This window comes from Mustela putorius, unplaced genomic scaffold, assembly GCF_011764305.1.
Source record: "Mustela putorius furo isolate JIRA1106 unplaced genomic scaffold, ASM1176430v1.1 tig00000083_pilon_pilon_pilon, whole genome shotgun sequence".
Taxonomy (NCBI): Eukaryota; Metazoa; Chordata; class Mammalia; order Carnivora; family Mustelidae; genus Mustela; species Mustela putorius.
This window is the reverse complement of record NW_025421273.1, coordinates 44,318,462-44,341,831: the sequence shown is the minus strand read 5'-3', so window position 1 is coordinate 44,341,831 and position 23,370 is coordinate 44,318,462. Positions and strand designations below refer to the sequence as shown.

The window sequence follows — 23,370 nt, the reverse complement described above, 5'->3', positions numbered from 1 at the left end:
ATCTTAAAAAAACAAAAAACAAAAAAAACAAAGAGACCATGGAAAATTACTTTTCCTTACAAAGATGTATAGTACATCTGGTATAGCACCAAGAGGTAATAAAAGAACACGTCCTGTAGAACATGTACTCTGGTACAATATGACATAGCAATACTAGACCATATCATTACTCTATAACTACTACTTACAAACCACTAATATTGTTTGCAATTGGGGAGCGGGAAAGAATAGCATTTATACATTGTTATAAAGACTGTGTAGGCTTATGTTTGAGAAAATTCACTTTCTTAATCTGTTTTGAGGTAAGTTCAAGAAACTCAATGAATGAAAAGTATCCTTTGCACATAAATTTTAGAATTTTTAAAAAGTCTATGTATATATATGTGTGTGTAAATATATATATTTATATTTATATGTATGTATGTATGTATTTATATCTGGAACTCTCTTGTATTTGACTGCCTGGGTTTGGTTTGCTTTTGAATATAAACACACTGTTGTCAATTAGAAGTTAAACTAGAGATTATCACCCCAAAGATAAGCCTTCTCAATTAAATTGTAATTCTGAATTTACCACTATCTAATTGTGGTTTTGAGATTCAGGACTTGATCACCCTTGTTCTTAGTTCCTCCATCAGGAAAATGGGACTGATCCTTTTGCACGGTATTATAGGTACGTATAGACACATAGGGAAGATATATATACATAGGAAGGCTATGTAGGGAGAAATCAATCTTTGAATAACTTCAGTCATATTCTAAATGACCTAGAGGACTTAACTTTGTAAAGGAACTCTAGTATTAATCCCTTTGTGAATTAAAGAATATTTTTATAATAAAAATGACCATCCCTTAAATGACCAGTTCTTAAATTCAAGTGGTTCCACATAAGTTTTTCTGAGACTATTGTGCTCAGGTTACTTTCTTAAATTTGTGTTAGTAATTTCAATTAATATCTAATAGTTAGCAAACAGTATTTAGGGTCTATTACATTCAATGAGTAGGCACAAAGCAGTAGTGTAGGTCTACTTAGCAGCAGTAAAAAAAAATGTAATATACAATTGGACAAATCTCAAAAAGAACATGGCTACTTTTTACATTAACATTAGCTTTAAAATGCATGATTTTAACCACATATTTCACATGTACTGTCTTGTTTTTAAGATTTTATTTATTTGAGAGACAGTACGTGCACGAGCAAGGGGGAGGAGCAGAGGGAGAAGAAGCAGACTCCCCACTGAGCACGGAGCCAGACTTGTGGGGTTCAATCCCAGGACCCTGAGATCATGACCTCAGTCGGAGGCAGATGCTCAGCCCACTGAGCCACCCAGGCACCCCTCATATACAGCATCTTAAAGTACTTCCATATAAAAGAGAAAGCATTATCTACCTAAGTTCCCTTCCAGTTTGTTCACACCAATTTTGAAGCAAAGTCCCTCAAATTCTTTGGCTTCTAAAATTACGTTCTCAAGCAGAAAATGTGTGATTCTAAACTGTGGCTCTATAATTCTCTACAAAGAGAACATCCTTGAAACACATCTGCTGCTTTGCCCAGTAGTTGAAACGACAACAACGATGATGATGATGGGATTGGAGCATTTACCTCAGCTAGGTACCTTTCTGGGTGCTCTGTAGGTATTATCTCATTTAATCCTCACAGCATCAGGAGGTCTGTTATCAGCCTTTTATAGGTGGTGAGACTGAGGCTCAGGAGGACGAGGTGATGGAGCCAGAATACGAAGCCCGGCAGTCTCGCCCCAGAGCCTGGCGGTGTCCCCACTGTCCCCACCACCTCATCACAATCCCACCTTCTCATGGAAGCACCTAGATCATGTGAATTCTAGCCCTTTTATCTTTCTACCTGCTGAATTCAGTGGATTTTTAAGTCTAGAGATACAATTGGAATATATTCACTATTTCACAAAGGGCCAGAAACTGGTTATGGGACAGACCTTGGGAATCTGAAAGCTCAAGGAAAGGACGGGGAGGGTGGGAAGATGCACTGAGGCATGTGGTGGAAAGGGTCTGGACTTGGGGTTCCTTGAACCAGTGTTTGCTTTGCAATGATCGTGGGTTTACTCTGGTGACACTGGCTATTGCTAACCCTGCTATCGCTAGGGAAAACGCAAAAACAGAGTAACAAAGTACCAGGGTAGGGAGAGCTTGGGTGTGTCATCAGCTCAGTTTCAGTTCTGAGTGATCCTACTCAAGCTATTTGATCTGAGTCTCAAGCGCCTGGTTTTTACAAGGGGGCAGAAACAGCTAACAGTTAAATGACTTACCATCATGCAGCTACACAGGGAAAGAGCTGGGGCTCAAACCCAGGAAATCTGACCCTGGAGCAGGGGGCTTTTGCTGTAAAGGGCCAGACAGTGAATATTTTAGGTTTTGCAGGCTGGACTATCTCTGTTGTAGCAACTCACCTCTGCCGTTGAAGCATGAGTCAGCCATAGGCAGTATCTAAACAAATAGGCATGGCCATGTTCCAACAAAACTTACTCTAGAGCCTACTTTACTCTACTCTAGAGCCCACATTGTAAACTTCAACTCATAGGAATGACATGAAAAATCAAGTGTCTTCCTAAAGGTATATTATACGTATAACAGGTGCTCCAAAATGGCAGCTATCGTTAACTCAGGGGTCTTTAAACATTACGGAAACTCAATGAGATACTATTTCTAGTCCATCTCTTTCCCTCTAGAGAGACTTGCATTTAAGTTCTGTTTCTCCCTCAGGGCTGCTCTCTTCTTGGCATGTAAGTGAGGCACACTGGGGAGTGGTGTCCTCCTCCAAAATCCCCACTGTGCTAAAGACAGCAGTCAACAGAGGTTGTGTGTCGCAAAGATGCTTGATAAAATGGACTTTGGTTTTTACGATTTTAATGAATTTACTGGATTACAGTGTCATTGGGTATATATTAGATTTGTAACAGGTGATAGATGATCATGTATTAGTTCTAAGTATAGGAGGATAAGGAGAACTTCACTCTTGAAGAATTTCCAATGGTCCGTAAATATAAGTAAAGCAGATACATGCAGATTTTCAGTCCTTGTTACAGCTGGGCAACTCCCTGGTTGCTTTTTTGACCCATGGTCTTTCTTGCTGGTACACTTGCTTAAGCCACTGTCATAACCTTGACACTCGATAAAACATTGAAAGGATATGTGTGACCTCCTAGGGTTGAGTCATCTTATGTGGCTGCCCATCTTGGCTCTTGGTTTCACTCAACCCTCTTTCCTCTCTTTCCTTCTTCTTCATCTGGCCTTGGTAGACTAGGAAGCCCAAGGGCTATGCCAGTCACCACCATATCCCCAAGACCTAGCACAGCCTGGCACACAGCCATGTGTCCCATCATCATTTGAATGAATGAGTGAATGAATGAATAAATGCATCCATGAATATTGCTGAATCATCTAGTTCATCAGATCATTGCCTCTTGCCTAAGGAGTACAAGTGTTGACAATAGTACCAGTGAACTGGGGTCCAGAACATTTGTAGTGATTGTTCATAGTATGTCTTTTAAAAAAAACAAAATGCTGACTCTTGAGTAAGGCTTTCTACATTATTGAAGACACCAGCAGGGACATTTGAGAAGGGTTTGGGTCTTAAAAGCCAGATGCTAGCAGTTTTCCCGTGCTATGTAGTAGAGAGGTCTGAATTTAAATGAGGCATTTCTATAGCTTGGCAGATCCTTAGGCTGATTCCAGAAATAGTGTTTGTGGGACCCACGCCTGTTGGCTTGCCTGCGGGGACAAATCAGTTTGATGAAAGTATCCATCTGATAGGGCAGTATGGTGGTAGTTGCTTGGTTTGAAGAATTAAATTGAATTTGAAACAAATTAAATGAGTAGTTTGGTGTCAGAGACACACTGGACCTGTGAAGGATGTTGTACAGTTCTCAGTCTCGGCAGCAGTAAGAGCCAGGCCAAGATGCCAAGTCTGTGCCATGAGTAGTGAGTATAAAATAACTTCTATTACTATTTAATTAATACCTGCCATGTACAAGTATATAATCTGGTTATCAATCCACAATATAGTCAGACTTGGGGCGCCTAGGTGGCTCAGTCAGCGAAGCATCTTCCTTTGGCTCAAGTCATGATCTCAGGGTCTTGGGATCCAGTCCCGCATTGGGCTCCTTGCTCAGTGTGGAGCCTGCTTCTCCGTCCCTTTCTCTCTCTCTCTCTCTCTCAAATGAATACAAAGATTTTTAGGAGGAAAAAATAGACTCAATCAGGAATTCACAAGAGAGGGCAATTTTGCCTGCACCCCCAGGGGACATTTTGGATGATCACACATGGTAGGGGGGTGGGCATCAAGTCGGTGGATGTTGGGGATGCTAGGACATGGTACAGTGCCCTGGACAGCTCCCCACAATGAAGAATTATCACATCCCAAATGTCAGTGGGAACAAGGTTGAGAAACTTAGGATTAAAGGGTACCAGAGGTCCCTTTGCAGCTCAGATTCTGGGATTTTGTGAAATTAGAAAATCTGTGTGAAAGAATTTTACAAATTGCAGAACACAACATACTATTATATGATATCAAAGCATTGCTGCTTCTCCTTCGTCCTTTTCCTCTCTGTCTCTGCCAGTCGGCCTTTCTGTTCCTTGCCAAATCCCTCAAAGGTTTGGGTCAAAGGAGCCAAGATAAGGGTTGAGACTAGAAGTCTTTTCTACAGCTTGTTTACAGTTTGGGAAAACATTAATTCAGGAGAGGGATATATGTCAGCTTTGTGGGATTCATTTTTTCGGCATTACCCCATCAACCTGTTGAGAAAAAATATACAAGCGTGTAACGTCTATTGAAAGGGAACCTGATAACAGATCCTTAACAGTATTTGTGGGCTGCGAAACACCCGTAGAAAACTTACTCCTACTGCAAAAGCGGGTGGCTTTTCCCCTCTCATGGTATACAGCCAGCTTCCCTGGGAACCCACAGCAAAATGCCTCATTTTGGAGGATGTGTTGATAGAAATGGCCTGGGAAAAGTGAGTCTCTTGGCTTCTGCATCTGTTTATCAAACACAGTCATTCATTGAATGGTGTGCTTTGCCCTAACAAAATCTGTACAACCATCAACACAGTGTGAGACCCTTGGAGAATTAACTCTTCTCAGATTAGCCGGGAGCCGACAGAGGTACAGCCCCAAATACTCTATTCTACTGCCTCTTTATCCCTTTTGGGATTTTACCTAAAGAAGAGAGAGTCATGGAAGGATTTTTATGTGTTGCAAGTGCCATGCCTTCCAATAGCGTGGGGTTGCTGGTGGGGATGGGGGGAGGGGTGGCAGTGGGGAGAGCCTGTGCTGGAATCTTGAGCTTACTGGAATCTTGAGCTTACTGTTCGGGCCTCCAAGGTAAATTCCAGGTAGTCTGCCTCCATTTTGAGTGGAACTCCTTTACGGCTTTCCAAACCCTGAGGTAACAGGAATGTCCCAGTGCCAGAGGCCTGCCTGGTGGTGGGAGTGTTCTCTGCTGTTTACTCTAATGGGTGGTGGTAATGTGGGCCCAGGGCAATATGATAACCACTCAGGGTGAGGCCAGACCTTGGCAGCTTTCTGCAGAAGCTGGCCTTCGATATTTTCTGCCCTTGATTTGTGGCATTAAATGTTACTTCATCCTGGAACCAGTCCTCTGAAATGGGTGCTTTCACTAGAGCCATCCTGGACCTATGGGCATGGAGCTGAGGTAGTTTGCCTCATATGACAGTGATACCGTCATGATTTGAAATCCTTTTTCTTTGACTCTAAAGTCTTCACTCTTCTAGAATCTTCCATTATGTTATGTATTTTAATATATTGTATGGTTTATTTTACCAGTCTGTGAGGCCATGCCTAAGAATTGACTGTCAGGAAAGACAAAAATGTTGTGGTACAAATAAGGGACATCAAAATAGAAAGCTAACCACAAACAGAGATAGAATTACCGCTTGGATGAATACATCCTAAATCCTTCCACCGAACTAAGTTCCAGCCGGTGCTGGAAGACACTGCTTACTGCTGTATATGATCTTCAAATTGCAGTGTGTTCGTCAGCAAATAAAACTCTCCCGTGAATTCCAGATTGCACATTAATCTCAGGTACATGACATACGTGCACACACGCACATGCACACACACACCCACACACACTCATACATCCCTATAGCCGTGAAGCAGAGTTAACTAGTAGTTTGGATAATCCTAGAGTATATGCACTCTGTTTTTAATCCTAGGTAAAGACTGGTTGGCAAACATGGGAAATATTTTCCCAGTACTGTGGTATTCCTCGCCCTCTAAAATGTCCCAGTTCAAAGTTAAAGTCCTCCCAAAAGATACTCTGAACCACTACTAAGAATTTAAATCCTTGATTTATGTCTGCATTAAGTCTGAGTTAGCCCTGAAATTTTATTTTACTCTGACAAGCTCGAACTTGGCCTAAAACAAAGACAACAAAAACTCTGGCTAATAGGTCAGAATAATGGCTGGATTTGAAAATATATTCTACGCTGTTTTATATGCCCAGCTGTGAATAAATGTTTCACATATATTGCCATGTTTGTAAGCCAGCAGCCCTCCATGAAGACAGAAGCATTTTTAGCATGTGCAAGGATGGGTTATGTTGGGATGGTCCTGCCTCAGGGGACCTGGCATCCGTGCGGATGACTGGACCCTTTGCATCCAGCACAAGTCTCTTCAGGTTCCTTCTGGAAAAGTCTCCGCAGACTGCTGTAGCCAAAGTTTAGGTGCAAAACAGGCTTACACTTGGGTGCCTGAGCCGCATTGCCAGTGGAGAATTACACTGCCAGATAGCTTACCTGCTAGGAATGGAATCTGGGAGAATCTGGTACACCAGTCCACACCAGAACACGCGGGCTAGGCTTCCCACACTAACTGGCGTGAGGTTGGCCAGGGTAAGCACTTGTTTCCCTGCACACAGAAGACTCCTACACAAAAGCAAGAATCTCATCTCAAATTCAGTTTTTTTTTTCTAAGTTAAATTTCTTCTAACAGTTTGTTTTGTTTTTAAGATTTTATTTATTTACTTGACCTAGAGAGAGACAGTGGGAAAGGGAAAGGAGCAGGGGGAGGGAGAAGCAAGCTTCCCAGCCGAGCAGGGAGCCTGATGTAGGGCTCGATCCCAGGACCCTGGGACCACGACCTGAGCCGAAGGCAGATGCCCAATGACTTGAGCCAGTGACGCAAATATCAGCTCTGAGGCTCATGAACTGAGAATCTGCTTAATCTCTCTGTGCCTCAGTTTCCTTCTCTGTAAAGTGAAGCGCATAATAATGCCCCGCACAGATGTCATGAGGGTTGGAGCGAGTTAACGCATTAAATAAAGAGTTTAGCACACTGCCGGGCACATAATGGGCATTTAAGAAACATTAGCTGTTTTTGTCACCATTTTAAAGATGAGAAGATGGAGGCTTAAGAGGTTAGGTGGCTTTCTCCATGGTTCACAACTGGTAACCAGAGGAGCCAAGTTCTGGCCCTAGGTCCCTGCTAGGCAACCCAAACCAGACTATCAGATCTATTTTTAAATTATCTTATATTGGGGTACCTGAGTGGCTCAGTGGGTGAAATGTCCAACTCTTGATTTCCGCCTCAGGTCATGATCTCAGGGTTGTGAGACTGAACCCCACATTGGGCTCAGCACGGAGCCTGCCTGAGATTCTTTCCCTCTGTCCCTCCCTCCACCCGCTCTCTCTTTCTCTACCCCGCAAAATAAATGAAATCTTAAAAAAAAAAAAAACACACAACTTATATTGAATGGATAATTCTGTGCCGTTTATCCAAATTTTTGTTGTTGTTTTTACTCACAAGGTTCAGCTTATAAAGTGTACTTATTACTCATTGTTTCCACATCTCTACTACAAGAATCTCGTTATTCAAAAGATGGTATTTCTCATTACTTAGACATCCCCCTCCAAAAAACACACATGCATACATACACTTCCATCCTTCCGAAGAAGGTATTCTAAACGAATTTTTTAAAACACAATAGTGATGGTGGCTATGCTTTTAACTTGGGAAATGACAGCCTTATTAGAAACAAACTGTTAATAATATTAACAATTAATAATTAAGAGGTACAGCTCTTTTAAAGCAGTCTCTGGTCATTGAGCACAAATACAAGATGCCTTCATTCTCAGCTTTTTGGGATTTGTAGCATAATTCTCTAGTTCCATTAACTCCAAGGTAGGCTCCATGAAAACGAGGTCTACCCGTAGCTGTCACATAGTAGGTGCTCAGGAAATATTTGCAGAATGAATGAATATAAATGAACTTCTGTGTTGGTGTCTCTTAAGAAATTATTTGGGGCATCTGGGTGGCTCAGTTGGTTAATCGTCTGCCTTCTGCTCAATCCTGGGATTGAGCCCCACGTTGGGCTCCTTGCTCAGCGAGGAATCTGCTTCTCTCTCTGGCTCTGTTCCTCCCCCTGCTTGTGCTCTCTCACTCACTCACTCGCTCTCTCAAATAAATAAATGAACTTTGAAAAAAATTATTATTGTGCATATATAAGTGTTGGAAGCCGAGCCAGCCACCTTCACCAGCTCTCTCTTCTTCTAGGTCTCATAAACTTGGCTACATATTTAAAGGTCAAGTAACTTAGACTGAGGACGGGAAAAGACAGATCAAGACGACCTTCTTTGAAATATGTTAGAACTTAAAAGTTGGTCCTGAAATAAAGTCGTTGCTCAGCCTAGGAAACTGAGGGAGAAGTGATTGAAATACTTAGCGGTAGCAATCTATGCTACTTACCCCTGCTGATGTTCACTGTGCATCTCCTAGAGCAGAGGTCAGCATACTTGGTCTCTACCTAGTCAGACAGCAGATATTTTAGGCTTTGCAGGCCATATCATCTCTGAACTATTTGACTCTGCCGTGGTACTACAAAAGCAATCATAGCTAATATTTCCTTTAAGGGTATGGCTGTGTTCTGATAAAATTTTATTTATAAAAAACTAATGGCAGGGGCGCCTGGGTGGCTCGGTGGGTTGAGCCTCTGCCTTCGGCTCAGGTCATGGTCTGGGGTTCCTGGGATCAAGTCTCACGTCGGGCTCTCTCCTCGGCGGGGAATCTGCTGCCCCGTCTCTCTGCCTGCTGCTGCTCTGCCTACTTGTGATCTCTCTTGCTGTGTGTTGAATAAATAAATAAAATATTTAAAAAAAAAAAAAAAGCTAATGGCAGGCTGGGTTTGGCCCATGGTCGTAATTACCAGGCTCTTGGTCTAAAGCTGGTCTAATTGTTCCGTCTCTGAGAGAAGGGTCATATTAGCTGTATAGTACCCTTTTTTAAGGCATTAAATAAATCATATATCTTTTTTATATATTGAAGCCTTTGGCCTTAAAAATTCATTGAGCAGCACACCATATAATTTGTTTAACGATAGTACAATAGACATAAAGATAAGGAGAATGGAGTTTGTAGACAAGATTTTCATGAATGTGTTAAACTTCCTTGTTTAAAGGCCTCTAATGAAATCCTAATTTTATGGGGTTTTCTTTTGTTGTTCCTTTGGCATCTCTGAGCTTTCTCACTTTCTTTTTGAGTTTTTTTTTTAATTGTGTAAAATATACATAACAATTAATCATTTTAACTATTTTAAAATTCTTTTTAAGTATACAGTTCAGTGGCATTAAGTCCATTCACACTGTTGCGTAACCATCACTGTCCACCTCTAGAACTTTCTCATCATGCCTAATTGAAACTCTATAAACACTGGTGCTCCCTTTTCCCATTCCCTATCTCCAGACAGCCATGATTCTACTTTCTGTCTCTGAATTTGTCTGTTCTAGGTACTTCATATAACTGGAATCATACAATATTTGTTCTTTTGTGCTGGGTTATTTCACTTAACATGATGTCTCCATGGTGCATCCAAGTTGTAACATGTGTTCTAATTCCCTTATCAAGGCTGAATAATATTCAACTAAGTATACCTACCACACTTCATTTGTCCTCCTATGCATCCAATGGACAGTTGGGTTGTTTCTACTTTTTGACTATTGGGAATAATGCTGTTAGGATCATTGGTGTACAAATACCTGTTTGAATCCTTTTTTCAGTTCTTTTGGGTATATAACCAATAGTGGAATTGTTGGATCTTATGACAATTCTAGATTTAAGCTTTGAGGAACCACCATATGGTCTTCCACAGTAATGGTACCATTTTACATTCCTTCTAGCAATGTGAAAAGGTTCCAATTTTCTTCATGGTCTTGCTAATGCTCATTTTGTGTTTTGTTTTGTTTTTTATAATAGCCATGCTAATAAGTGAGAATCACTGTGGTTCTCATTTATTTGTAGGTCAGTGTTTTTAGTTAGTGTAAAAGACAGTTCATTTAGACATTACGTTCATCAGTGTCTGGTGCAAATGTGTGTGTGTGTGTGTGTGTAGATGCTTTCATTCCTCTCCTAGTTCCAAAATTAAGTGAGATGACCTCCGGGAATATATGAACAATAAGATGAATAATACAAATAGCTGAATTCATGGCATCAAGGTATACAGAAAAAAAAAGACACTATAGCCAAAATTAGATAAACGTGAGACTGTGTCATAATGTCTTTGAAGATTACTAAAATTGAAGTGGCAGATTTCATCCTGAACTTCCTAGTGGCCAAAGAAAAAGGGGAAAGAGGGACAATAACACGATTCATTTATTCCAGATGATGACAGCTCGGGAAAAAAGACTTCTTGGCTTATAGATGTAAGAAATAAGCTATAACAATTTTAAAGGAAGTGATTTTTTTTAAAAGAGTGATTATATTACTGACCCATCAGATTTCAAACTGAAAGCAATCAAAAATTTTTATAAAATTAATGAAATTGCCACTGGAAATGATTCTCATAGCCTGACCCTTATAAGACTTCTCTCGGTGTAAAATGGTAATTTCAGAGTAAAATTAGGAAAACACGAAGTCAACTCTGCTCATCTCAGAGCAATAGGGTGTCTTCCTCTGGACTTCATTTAACGTTTTATGTAGCACAACATGTAAGATCTTTCATTGCCTCATACGTGTTTATGTATGTCCTGGCATTTCCTTCCCAGGTCACATACATGTTTGTACCAATAGTCTTCTTAACAATATATCCTTATCTCCCTTTTGAAGTAAGGGAAGAGCTTCATGTTCAAATCTGATATTGAAATTTCTGTTTCAGTGAGAAACTACAGGCACAAATGTATCATTTTCAGATTTGTAATAGAAAAAAAGACTTCATGATAAGTAGCTCTGTTGTCAAACCAGTCTCAAGCACTTAAAAAGCAAAAGAAATAAAAGAATAGAAGCCATATGAAACATGTTTTTAAAGAACTGAGAAAGTGGGGCACCTGGGTGGCTCAGTGGGTTAAGCCTCTGCCTTTGGCTCAGGTCGTGGTCTCAGGGTCCTGGGATCGGGCCCTGCATCGGGCTCTCTGCTCAGCAGGAAGCCTGCTTCCTCCTCTCTCTCTTTACCTGCCTCTCTGTCAAATAAATAAATATTTTAAAAATATATTAAAAATATTAAAAGATAAATATTTTTTAAAAAAGAACTGAGAAAGTGTCAAATTACCCTGAAATTGAAAGACTTGGGCTAGGGATGCCTGTGTGGCTCAGTCGGTTAAGCAGCTGCCTTTGGCTCAGGTCATGATCCCAGAGACTAGGAATTGAGCTGTATATCCAGCTCTTTGCTCAACAGGGAGTGTGCTTCTCCCTCAGCCTGCTGTGCTTTCTTTCTCTCTGACAAATAAACAAATAAAATCTTTAAAACAACAACAACAACAAAAAAAAACCACCATGTAGTCTGGCTCCAGGGGCCACTCAGTTCCCCATGAAATCATACTGCCCCTTGGTGTTAATGGCAGGTGAACCAAGAAAGTACTTGTTCAGCCAGCTGACAAATAAACATCTCAGATTTCTGTCGTGTCCCTCCAATTTCTTTGTGTGTGTGTTTTTAAAATGCTTAAACTTACATTAATTATTCTTGAAATTTCCCTTAATATTCTATATGGTTCCTTCTGGTGAATTTTTATAGATCATACTCCAGATTCCTGCTGAATGATGAAACTTTATGCCATTAAATAATATGTTTTTACAAAGAGTTTTTGAGAATCTGGAGGGATGCATATAAAATGAAGCAAAGCAACAAGATGCAAATTTGTTGGAAGCCAAGCTCCGTCCCCACCCCCCAAAAAATCATATTAAAAATATATATATATGGGAGAGTTTAATTTTGGCTATCATTGGGTAGGAATAACAGGAATGATTTCTTTTCCTGCTTTTCTTAATTTTCCATAAAATTTACCTGAATACTTTTGTAGCCCAAAAAATGAAATAAACTTCGTTTTTTAAAGGACCTTTTTACAAAAGCACGGCACAAAGCTCCTAATGATAACCTTACTGTATAGTTAAAATCATCTCCACAGAGCCCCATTCTGTATGAGTGAAGGTGAAATGGTTTACACTATTATATATGGATTTTTTTTAAGGTTTATTTGAGAGCGCGAGCCTGCCCATGCGTGCGCATGCACTAGTGGGGGGGAGGGGCAGAGGGACTCAAGTCCTTGACTCCCCGCTGAGCATGGAGCCCAATGCAGGCTCCATCCTATGACCCTGAGATCGAGTCCTAAACCGAAATCAAGAGTAGGATGTTTAATCGACTCAGCCACCCAGGCACCCCATGGCTATTTAATTTTAAGTTAACTAAAACAGTAAAATAAAAAACTCAGTTCAACAGTTACGCTAGCCCCCTTTTAATTGTTCAGTAGCCACAAGTGGCTAATGACAGCTTTTCCAATCCTCACCGAAAGTTCTGTTGCACAGCACTGCTTTCAAAGAAAAAAATGTGGCATCAGGAACCAGGTGACTTGGAATCAAATCCTGGTAGGAGATGACTTTTGGCTGTGTGAAATGGGCAATTTACTTAACCTCTCTGAGCCTACAGACAAATTAGGAGTAATAATACCGCTTTCCATGTAATGAGGTTAAGAAAATCAGAAATTAGATAGTGCGTGTGACAGTTCCCTAAAAACCCGTACTGTGGCTCACAGGATTGTAGCTGCTTCAAACACCCCCCCCCCCGCAAGTTGAACTTAATATAGCTCTTTGTAGACTGATTCCAAATCCATACATGGTTCCTACCCAAACTTTTACCTAAAAATCCGACTCACCAGCTCCTGCCACAGCTCCTAGGCCACGTCCTTGGCAGTGCGGATGTTCCATTTCTTTCTAGGAAAATGCTTCCGCACACAGCTCTCTCCTGTAGAATAACACGTCCTCCAAGTTTTCCTTGACAACTTAAATGCACTGCTCTATGTCCATTCCTAAAGGACAAGATTGTCTTTAAAAAAAAAAAAAAAAAAAAAAAAGCAAAGAAAGAGCCTCTGCCTGCCCAAGAAATAAATGGGGTAAAATGCTATATAACGAAAGGGAAATCAGTCTGAGTCGACAGTGCAGGAGTTGAGCAAAAGATGTTCCCATTTGCTGCAAGAACGTGAGGTTTTCACTCCCAATTACAGCAGGTTCACCGTGCTTCAAAGCTGTTGGGGGTACTGATTCAGCGGAAGTCCTTGCTCCTTCTGATTTTTTTTTTTTCCCGAGTCCCTTCTGGTTTTTCCGGCAAAACAGCTTGGCTAATTTAGACTCCGTTCGAGCTGCAGTATTTATTTCTCATCTAACCACCTGCCGGTTAAGGCGTGAGTCTCGCAAGTCTTAAAAGAATGAAGTAGCCAGGTTGGGGCTGTACGCGGTACGGACTCCACACTCACCCTGCCTTCTGCCTCCTCCTCCCTGCCCCCAGGTCTCCTGCAGCCGTGGATGCCTTTGACATTATGACCGCAGAGGATTCCACCGCAGCCATGAGCAGCGACTCGGCCGCCGCGTCCTCGGCCAAGGTGCCCGAGGGCGTGGCCGGCGCGCCCAACGAGGCGGCGCTGCTGGCGCTGATGGAGCGCACGGGCTACAGCATGGTGCAGGAGAACGGGCAGCGCAAGTACGGCGGCCCGCCGCCCGGCTGGGAGGGCCCGCACCCGCAGCGCGGCTGCGAGGTCTTCGTGGGCAAGATCCCGCGCGATGTGTACGAGGACGAGCTGGTGCCCGTGTTCGAGGCGGTGGGCCGCATCTACGAGCTGCGCCTCATGATGGACTTCGACGGCAAGAACCGCGGCTACGCCTTCGTCATGTACTGCCACAAGAGCGAGGCCAAGCGCGCCGTGCGCGAGCTCAACAACTACGAGATCCGCCCGGGCCGCCTGCTCGGCGTGTGCTGCAGCGTGGACAACTGCCGCCTCTTCATCGGCGGCATCCCCAAGATGAAGAAGCGCGAGGAGATCCTGGAGGAGATCGCCAAGGTCACCGAGGGCGTGCTGGACGTGATCGTCTACGCCAGCGCGGCCGACAAGATGAAGAACCGCGGCTTCGCCTTCGTCGAGTACGAGAGCCACCGCGCCGCCGCCATGGCGCGCCGCAAGCTCATGCCCGGCCGCATCCAGCTCTGGGGCCACCAGATCGCCGTGGACTGGGCCGAGCCCGAGATCGACGTGGACGAGGACGTGATGGAGACCGTCAAGATCCTCTACGTGCGCAACCTCATGATCGAGACCACGGAGGACACCATCAAGAAGAGCTTCGGCCAGTTCAACCCGGGCTGCGTGGAGCGCGTCAAGAAGATCCGCGACTACGCCTTCGTGCACTTCGTCAGCCGCGAGGACGCCGTGCACGCCATGAACAACCTCAACGGCACCGAGCTGGAGGGCTCGTGCCTCGAGGTGACGCTGGCCAAGCCTGTGGACAAGGAGCAGTACTCCCGCTACCAGAAGGCGGCCAAGGGCGGCGGCGTGGCGGAGGCGGCGGTGCAGCAGCCCAGCTACGTGTACTCGTGCGACCCCTATACGCTGGCTTACTACGGCTACCCCTACAACGCGCTCATCGGGCCCAACAGAGACTACTTTGTGAAAGGTTAGTGGGGGCTGTTCTGTGGGGGTGAGGGGGGGGGCGGTGCCGAGAACCACATGGCCCGGGCAGCATCAGGGGTGTTGTGGCTGTAATTTGCTGAGCTGCTAGATGGGCTCCTCCGCCCTACTCACCCACCCTCCTTTGGGTGTCGGTTCTGGGGTCTGTTCTTCACGGGCACGTAGAGCATTTGTTTCCATAGCATTGGGGGACACGCAGGTCATTCCTCTGTATGGGATGAGCCCTACAATCACGGGGGCATGCAAGCATTTTCTTGCACACTACCTTTGCAGGACCTACCGGATCTGGGGCTAGTCCACCAGTGTCTGGGTACTTAAGTTAAAGCCTCCTTGTGAAATTAATCTTTAGGATGTTGTTTGCGTGGCGGTGGTAGTTAACTTACTCGCTAGGATAGAGTGAAACCAGGCATTACCGGGAAACCAATACCTAGGTTCCAAGTCCTGCTGTCATCAGATTGACTGGCTGTGTGACTTTCATCAGTCCCTTGACCCTCCCTCCGCCAGTTTTCTTACCATACGACGAGGAAGGTGAGCCAGCAGATCCCCTTACAGATACAACATCTTTGCAGTTGAGGAATGTTGTTCTTTATTGAAGTTGCAGTCACAGTCCTAGGAACTTGCCATGTAAGTTCATCTCTTGCATGACTGTAAGTGCTTAGGATACGAATCCAGGCTGGAATAGAATGTTGGAAGCCTCTTACCAGCTCATTCTAGAGCAGCACCTGCAACTAGACTTAGGGCAAACACCGTAACGCCGAGAATCTTGAGTTAAGGTCTGCCTCTTGTACCGTCACCTGTTGGATGCTCACCATTTTTTGTGTTGTTATTCCAAGCAGGCAGCATACGAGGCCGAGGTCGAGGTGCAGCTGGCAACAGAGCCCCAGGGCCCAGGGGTTCCTACCTCGGGGGATATTCGGCTGGCCGTGGTATATATAGCCGATACCATGAAGGGAAAGGAAAGCAACAAGAAAAAGGATATGAGCTTGTGCCGAATTTGGAAATCTCTGCTGTCAATCCCGTTGCCATTAAACCTGGTACAGGTCAGTATAAACCAGAGATAGTCCACTCAGCTGAAACCCCAGCGCTGTCTTTGAAGTGACCCCAAGATTTCCTCGGGCTCCTTCATTGACACGTGTGTTCCTCTTCTCACAGGCAGCCAGAGGTCAGGCAAAGACTTGGCCTCCTGAGCCACCTTCTCTAGAACTTAAGGGGCTCTTCTACCTTGGATCATGTTCAAGTCAAACTTTTCAGTGGTGGGTTTTTCCAATGGGTGTCACCAGAGGTTAACCTGTTTCTCAATCTGTGACTGAGTTGGAGTGGTGAGGAGGGGTGGCAGAAGACACAGAAAACTGGGAGATCCTTCTGTAGCTTCTGCTGGCCCAGAATGTCTTCTCCCTCCTTTTGCTACACCAGCAGTCAGCAGCCACAAGGTACGGCTGATCGCTGGTTCCAAGAGTTGGTGGAAAGGGTAAAAAATTTCTTCGGGAGTACAAAACACAAGCGTCCCTTGTTATGGTCTTAGAACAAGCCAGAAAACCTGGGAACAAAGCAGCAGTGAAAGCTTTGGCAGGTACTCATTTCTTGGATTCCAATTCCCAGCACTCATCTCTCCCCGTCTTGCTGGAGCAGTAGATTGGGGGTAAGGACACTCATATAATTCAAGCCAGCGACCTTGAACTTTGCTTTCACCTGCAAGCCCCACAAACCAGTTTGCCCCTGTGACTAGTGCCCATTGGTCAACCTAACAGGAGGCAGGTCTTTCTGATCCAAACTTGTGAAGAACTCGAATCCCGAGGGCAGCGTAGCACCAGCTCACACCACACAGGTGTCCAAATGTAGGGAAACCTCATTTGTGGACGGTCAGAGCCATCCTCCCGCAGCCCTCTTCCTGGTTTCAGGGAGGGCAGATTGAAAAGCTCTTGGAGAGAATCCTCCCCTTAAGGCTCAGCTGCTCCAACTTTCTTCTAGTTGAGGACTGTACACTCCTTTCCCTAGCTAAGAGATCCCAGGAGTCTGCATTGCCACGTAGGGCTTAAAAAGTGTTTTCCCAGTAGAGCTTCCTTTTGATAATCCAGCGATTTTTTTTTTTTTTTTTTTTTTGGCCTGTGAAAAAGTGTTGCAAATTCTCAGTCAAGTGACTCCTTACACTGGATTTCCCTGTAAATGCCACTGACACTGTAAGTTTGTTAAATTGATCATGGATGTCCCTAATGCCGTAAGACAGAGCCTAGATGTGGGAGCTGTCACTTCTTCCTGTTGGAAAAGGGACTCCTGTTGGCAAGTTGTGATAATTTAAGATTTAACTAGAGAAAAGAGCTTTTAGACTATCTTTAAGCATATAGTCGTGTCCTGGGGCCTGACATAGAAATCCCTGCAGGCTGACAGCCAAAAATGATCCAGAGTTACTCAGTAAAATCCCAGTGTAGCTTAAACTCCTAATCACCTCAAGTCCCCATCCCCATGTCCTCTCTTTCTAGCTTATCCAGAAAATTAGGACTTTATATTTTAGGAGAAACACCAGGGCAATGTTGAAATACATGACCACAGACCCTGTGATTGAAAAGGTAGGTGAAGGATTTGGTGAAAGTTTTAGGTCCATTTTATTGAAAGATCGTACCGTGGTTTAGCCTGCAATCATTTGTCTCTTTACCTTATGTCAAGTGAGTTTGTAGTAGAATAAATATACATATAGTTGTAGAAAAAACGTGAAAGCACACTCTGTATGCATTTTATATTCTTGCTTACCCTTCAGCACACCTGTAGTACCACGTACTCAGACTCCTCCAAAACCAGAGCCAGAATTTCTTCCTTGTACCTGTCTTTATCAGATGTCGGCATTTATTACCTGCTGTCTGTTTGAGCCCTGGTTAAAATAGAGACTTGACTCACAGATCACATCTTTGAGTTGGCGGGGCCTGTCCCCAAACCAGTCACTCTGCCTGCTTCGCTGCTATGAGTGGACATTAGAAGATGAGGGCATTTGCCGTTTTTTTTATTAAGTATTTTTGCTTGAATCAGTAATGCTGAAAGCTAAAACAGAGTGGGGAAGGCATGCACAGACCTCTGAATTCCCAGAAGGAAACCCTTAGCAGCACCTGTTTCTTAAAACGTGAAAGTGAAAGGGTGGCAGGTCTGGTAATGAGCCGGGTGGGGGATGAGGGCAGGCAGGTTCCCTCTCGCCCGCATCTGGTGGGGCCTCGAGCCTCTGATCTCGTGTTTCACTCTGAGCCTCTCCTCTCGGTCAGAAGGCCCTTGCCTGTGCTGTAGGAAATCAAGAGTGGGATTCCAGATTAGAGTTCTCTGTAGAGGCAATAGGAAAAACGTTGGTGCGGAGACCTAACTCTGGAGATCTCTCTGTGAGCATCTGTTGGGAGACACCATTGGTCCCACATGGTTCCTCCTTCTGCAGGATGAGCAGGGAGCTGGAGAGCATACCTGCCAGCTGCCCTCTCTTCCTCCTGGCTCGCACCTTGTTACCTGGCCTCAGGGAGCATTAATTAGCCAGCGAGGCTCATGGACTCTCAAGCGACACGCATTTACCCTTGTCCCTTCTCTTGCAGTGGCCATCCCTGCCATCGGGGCCCAGTACTCCATGTTTCAGGCAGCACCAGCCCCTAAAATGATCGAGGATGGGAAAATCCACACAATGGAGCACATGATCAGCCCCATCGCCGTGCAGCCAGACCCAGCCAGCGCCGCCGCAGCCGCCGCGGCTGCAGCCGCCGCTGCCGCCGTCATTCCCACTGTGTCCACGCCGCCACCGTTCCAGGTAGAGCTCTGGCTGGGGTTGTCAACGTCCTTGTGGGAGGCCTCCCTTCTTTAGCATGGATTCATTTCCCGGTCGGCAGGACAATCAGCTGTGTGCCTCGCTCTCTGATGAAGCCTGGGATGGGGCGACGGGAGAAATGGGTCCTATAAATCATGTCAGGACAGAAAAATTCAAAATTATAATTGTACTACCCTAAGGTCATCACTGGATTAAAGATGGGAAGCCGTATACAAAAATGACACACGTAATTCTTCACAGTGCCATGATAGTGTACATACTTTTTTTTTTTTTTTTTAATGACGCTGGGTAATTTTTAACTTCTGTTCTTACTGCTAAGGGGCTGACTCCCAAAGTCCAGGGAGATAGCTCACACTTTCACATTCCAAATTGCAGCTCGAGGAAGATTTTTTCTTTTTTTCCATTCTCTCTCTCAGGGTGCCTGGATGGCTCAGTCGGTTAAGTGTCTGACTCTTCATTTCAGCTTGGGGTCGTGAGATCGAGCCCCACGTCGGGCTCTGTGCTCAGAGCAGTCTGCTGGAGACTTTCTGTCTCCCTCCCTGAGCTCTCTCTTTCCCTCTCTCTCTCTCAATAACCCAATAAATTTTTTTTTTTTTTTTTTTAAATAAAGTTCTCAGAGCACAGTGGTTAAGCATCTGCCTTCGGCTCAGGTCATGATCCCAGGGTCCTGGGATCCAGCCCCGCATCCGGCTCCCTACTGGGTGGGGGAGTCTGCTTCTCCATCTCCCTCAGCCCCCCAGCTCATGCTCTCTGTCTCACACTCTCTATCTCAAATAAATAAATAAAATCTCTAAAAAATAAAGTTCTCTCTGCCCCCTTCTGTGTATAAATATTTCAACCTATATATCCATATACAGTGTGTGTGGAGAGAGAACTGCCTGTAGAGATAGAGATCTATGAAACGTTACAAAATGTGTGCTTAACCGTCTCCTCCAGCCAGACCCAGCTGTTCCCATTCCTCCTCCGAGTCCAGTCTCACGGTTCCAGCCTCCTTCCCCACCTTTGCTCACAGCTTCTCTACTCTGTGGTGTCTTCAGTCTCGTGACTTCTGTGGAATCTTCCCCATCCACCATAGCCTTGGAAATCCTGTCCCCTGTATGTCTCGTTACCCACATCATACCTTGGCGAATGATTGCCGCTTTGTTCTGTCTCCCAACTCATGAAGCTCCTCTAGACCGAGAGTCACATCTTGTATCTTCTTTTTATCATCAGCGCATAGCACATAGGGAATACCTATAGATGATACGTCATTCTCCCGAACAAAACAAAACAAAAAAATCCTGTTAAAGCTACTTTTCATGAGGCAGTGGCTCTCAGATACCTTCTTAGTCAAGAAGCACAGATACCCAGGCTGGGGGTCTCTTCCCTAACTGGGTCAGAACTATCCAGGGAGTATGTTTACAGAGCAGATTCTTAGACTCACACCTTGAAGACACCCACTGGGTAGAACTCAGCTGGGGTTCTAGAACCCAGTGATGTAGAGATAGAGCCAGACTGGGGACCCATCACATGGCCCTCGTGTCGCTTTTACCCTCGCTGGGCACAGTCTTACTGTGCTATTCAGAAAGGGTCATACCAGTTGAAATATATTCCTGTGTCGGTCAGGTCTTCCTTGAGTCTGGACTTTTGAAAACCCGGAAAAGGAGTAAGTCGTAAATGACTCACACTCTAAGTGGCAACTGAGCGTAGCTACGGCTTGTGGCCTGACTGTAAATATCTACAATAACCTCCAAATAGTATTTAGTGGAATTCTGGTAATAATGTCAGAGTTCCCTTGACTAAGAAACTCGTGCACTTTGTCCGTGGTGCGTGGTGTCCCAGATTCCCATTCTCGTATTCACCGTTCCAGGCTATTCTCGGTCTTTGACCAGTCTCCACTCGGTGTTGCCATCAGGGTCTCTGTTCCGAGTCTTTGCTTATGAGTTTGCTCAGTAGACAGTGACGATCAGTTTATTCTGATGGAGATTCCACCCCCCCTCAACCCCGTCCTTCAACATATGTGGAGCTATTACTTTTGAACTTGAGAATGACTTCTTTGTGTATGAGCGGCCTCGGTGCCCACCCGCCAGTCTCGGTTCTCTGCATCCTCCCTCTGAGTCCTTTGACCCTGGACTCTCTGAATGTTTGGCTCTCTGTCCCCACCCCTGTATTCTCTGCCAAATTGCGGCAGCGGAAGGAGCATTTTTAAGCGCTGCTGATGAGTGACTAGAACACTCTTCCAAGTGGAGCCACACTAGAAACCTGCTCCCAGCATTACTTCTAGAACCTTCCTGTGGAACACCTTCGGTCGTTCTCCTCTATCTTGCACATGCTCAGGCATGTTCCTGCTCAGCCACTTTATATCCTCCACTTCATAAAGGCCTTGTAAGTAACAGAAGGAAACATTTACTGGCATAGACCTTTTTTAAAACTTATTTCTCAGAGAGTTCTCCATCTTCACAAACCTCTGGTATAAGTAGAACAGGGATAGGCATTTCCCCTTGATGAGGTCTCTTCCTCTGCTCCTTCCTCCGCCAGCTCCCCATGCTCAACCCTTCCAGGCCTAGGTGTTGAGCTCGACCTTAGCACATGGAGAGGTTTCTCTCGGATGTCCCCTTCCCTGCAATTTCATCCCTTTGTGCATTTGTCACTGAATATATGTCTGCCCATTTGGAAAGAGGGCTTGTGTCTTGCTTTAAGACACCATCTTCCCAGTTCTGAAGTTTCTCTCTTGCCCATGAGATCTTTGCTATTTTAGTGTTGTAGGAGATGAGCTAACACAGGGCTAAAAGTGCAGGTTCCAGATTCACCATTCCTTTGCTTAAAAGCTGTGTCACCTTGTGCAAGTCATTTAACACATCGTAGTACCGGCTTCATTGGTAGTTGGGATGATTGGGATGATTCCAGAACGTCATACAAATAAGGCACTTAGAATAGTGCCCAGCAGACCACAGTCCCTCGGTTGTTACTATCATTTAGTATAATTATTATTTTGGTTACGGTGGAAAAAATGGCTCTTCGATGGTGAGTCACCTTTGAACGTAATTTTATGACTCTCATTTGCAAATTTTGTTAGGGAAAGATAACTAATTCCCTTACAAAAATCCAGGAAGAACTCATTTTTAAAAATTGAATTCTCCATTTCGTATATCCCCAATTGTTTATTTTGAAGATGCACGAAGACAGACAGGCCGTATAGGCATTTACTGCAGGGCATCGTGAGGAACGTAAGGCATACTAGGTATTTTGTTAAGCATGTGTTTCTTTCACCACAAATCCCCCTTGCCATAAAGCATCTCACGGAACTGGTTCTGGAGCAAACCCTTTGGGAAATACTGAGCTGCAGTCTTTACTCTTTACACCTGTTGGCTGGGGAAATGTAGCATGTTAGACTTTCAGGTAGAGTCGAGAGCATGTAGCCGGGACTCTGATGGAGCCCGAGGTGGTGTCTGCAGTAAGGAAGCTTTAGTGAGTGAGCTAGCCGTTCCCTACTGCCTTCTCCTGCAGAAACTCCTCCTCATCCTTCAAGACCCAGCTCAAATGTCTCTGCTTCCAACATTGCTTTCTCCAACTTCCCAAGTGAGTTAGTTCCTTTTCTGAGCCTCTACAGCCACCTGCACAGTTGACCTTGAGCAACGCAGGGGTTAGGTGTGCCCACCTTCCCCCACCCTCCACGCAGTTGTACATAAACCCACATGTAACTTTTGACTCCATGGCAGCATAACTACTGACAGCCTACTGTTGACTGGAAGGCTTCCTGATAAATAAACAGTCGATGAAACATACGTTCTGTATGTTACATGGATTGGGTACTGTATTCTTACAGTAAGAAAGTCATAAGGTAAGAAAAATTATAAGGAAGAGAAAATACATATAGGTACTGTGGCTGCATAGTGGGAAAAATCCACATGGAAGTAGATCCTCAAACAAACCCCTGTTTGAGGGTCAACCGTATGCGTCGTGGGTATCCTATCTTAGGTGAGAGATGGTCAAAGTCATCAGTGACACCAGCTGAAAATTATATGTGGTTGCAGGGTTTTCAGGTCACAGCTTCCAAAGCTGCCCCTGTGGAGATCTATACACTGGGTTCCATAACATTGTCACAGTTGGTTGTCCTCTCCCATTTTTGAAGCACCATGTTCCTTCAGTTAAGTAAGAGTGGAGGCACTGGCATATATTTTATGGACCGTATTTTTTTTTTCTTTTTTCTTTCTTTTTTTTTTTAAAAGATTTTACTTATTTGATAGAGAGAAATCACAAGTAGGCAGAGAGGCAGGCAGAGAGAGACAGGGGAGGAAGCAGGCTCCCCGCGGAGCAGAGAGCCCGACGTGGGGCTCGATCCCAGGACCCTGGGATCACAACCCGAGCTGAAGGCAGAGGCTTTAACTCACTGAGCCACCCAGGTGCCCCCGGACCATATTTTTAATTACAGTGAGATCAGCTGAGCAATGGGTAGATTCCCAACTTCCTTGCCGTTGGAAAGGAATGGCAAGATGGAAGATTCCAAAATATTTAAACTTAGCTTAGCAGTTCTGTCACTTTGACCTTTTGAACTCACAGGAGCCTTGACTTGAGGGCGCAACATCTCCAGCTTACCTTAATGGCCCTTACCACCTTCCCTTACAATAATTATTTATTTTACCTGTCTGCCTCCTTGCCCTGAGAATGAAAACG

The 23,370-nt window shown here is 44.6% G+C and overlaps 1 protein-coding gene across 2 annotated transcripts in view; it reads left to right on the top strand.

Moving 5' to 3' along the window:
- RBM47 (RNA binding motif protein 47) overlaps positions 1 to 23,370 on the top strand; it is a 153,714-nt gene that overhangs the window by 127,419 nt on the left and 2,925 nt on the right. The window contains exons 2-4 of one of the 2 annotated variants that reach the window (XM_045076716.1): positions 13,760 to 14,916; positions 15,767 to 15,970; positions 18,491 to 18,699. In XM_045076716.1, coding sequence (XP_044932651.1) covers positions 13,791 to 14,916; positions 15,767 to 15,970; positions 18,491 to 18,699 — 1,539 coding nt within the window. In that variant the 5' untranslated portion in view covers positions 13,760 to 13,790. Of the gene's footprint in view, positions 1 to 13,759; positions 14,917 to 15,763; positions 15,971 to 18,490; positions 18,700 to 23,370 lie in introns of both variants that reach the window. The other variant, XM_004764044.3, reaches the window with a different exon arrangement.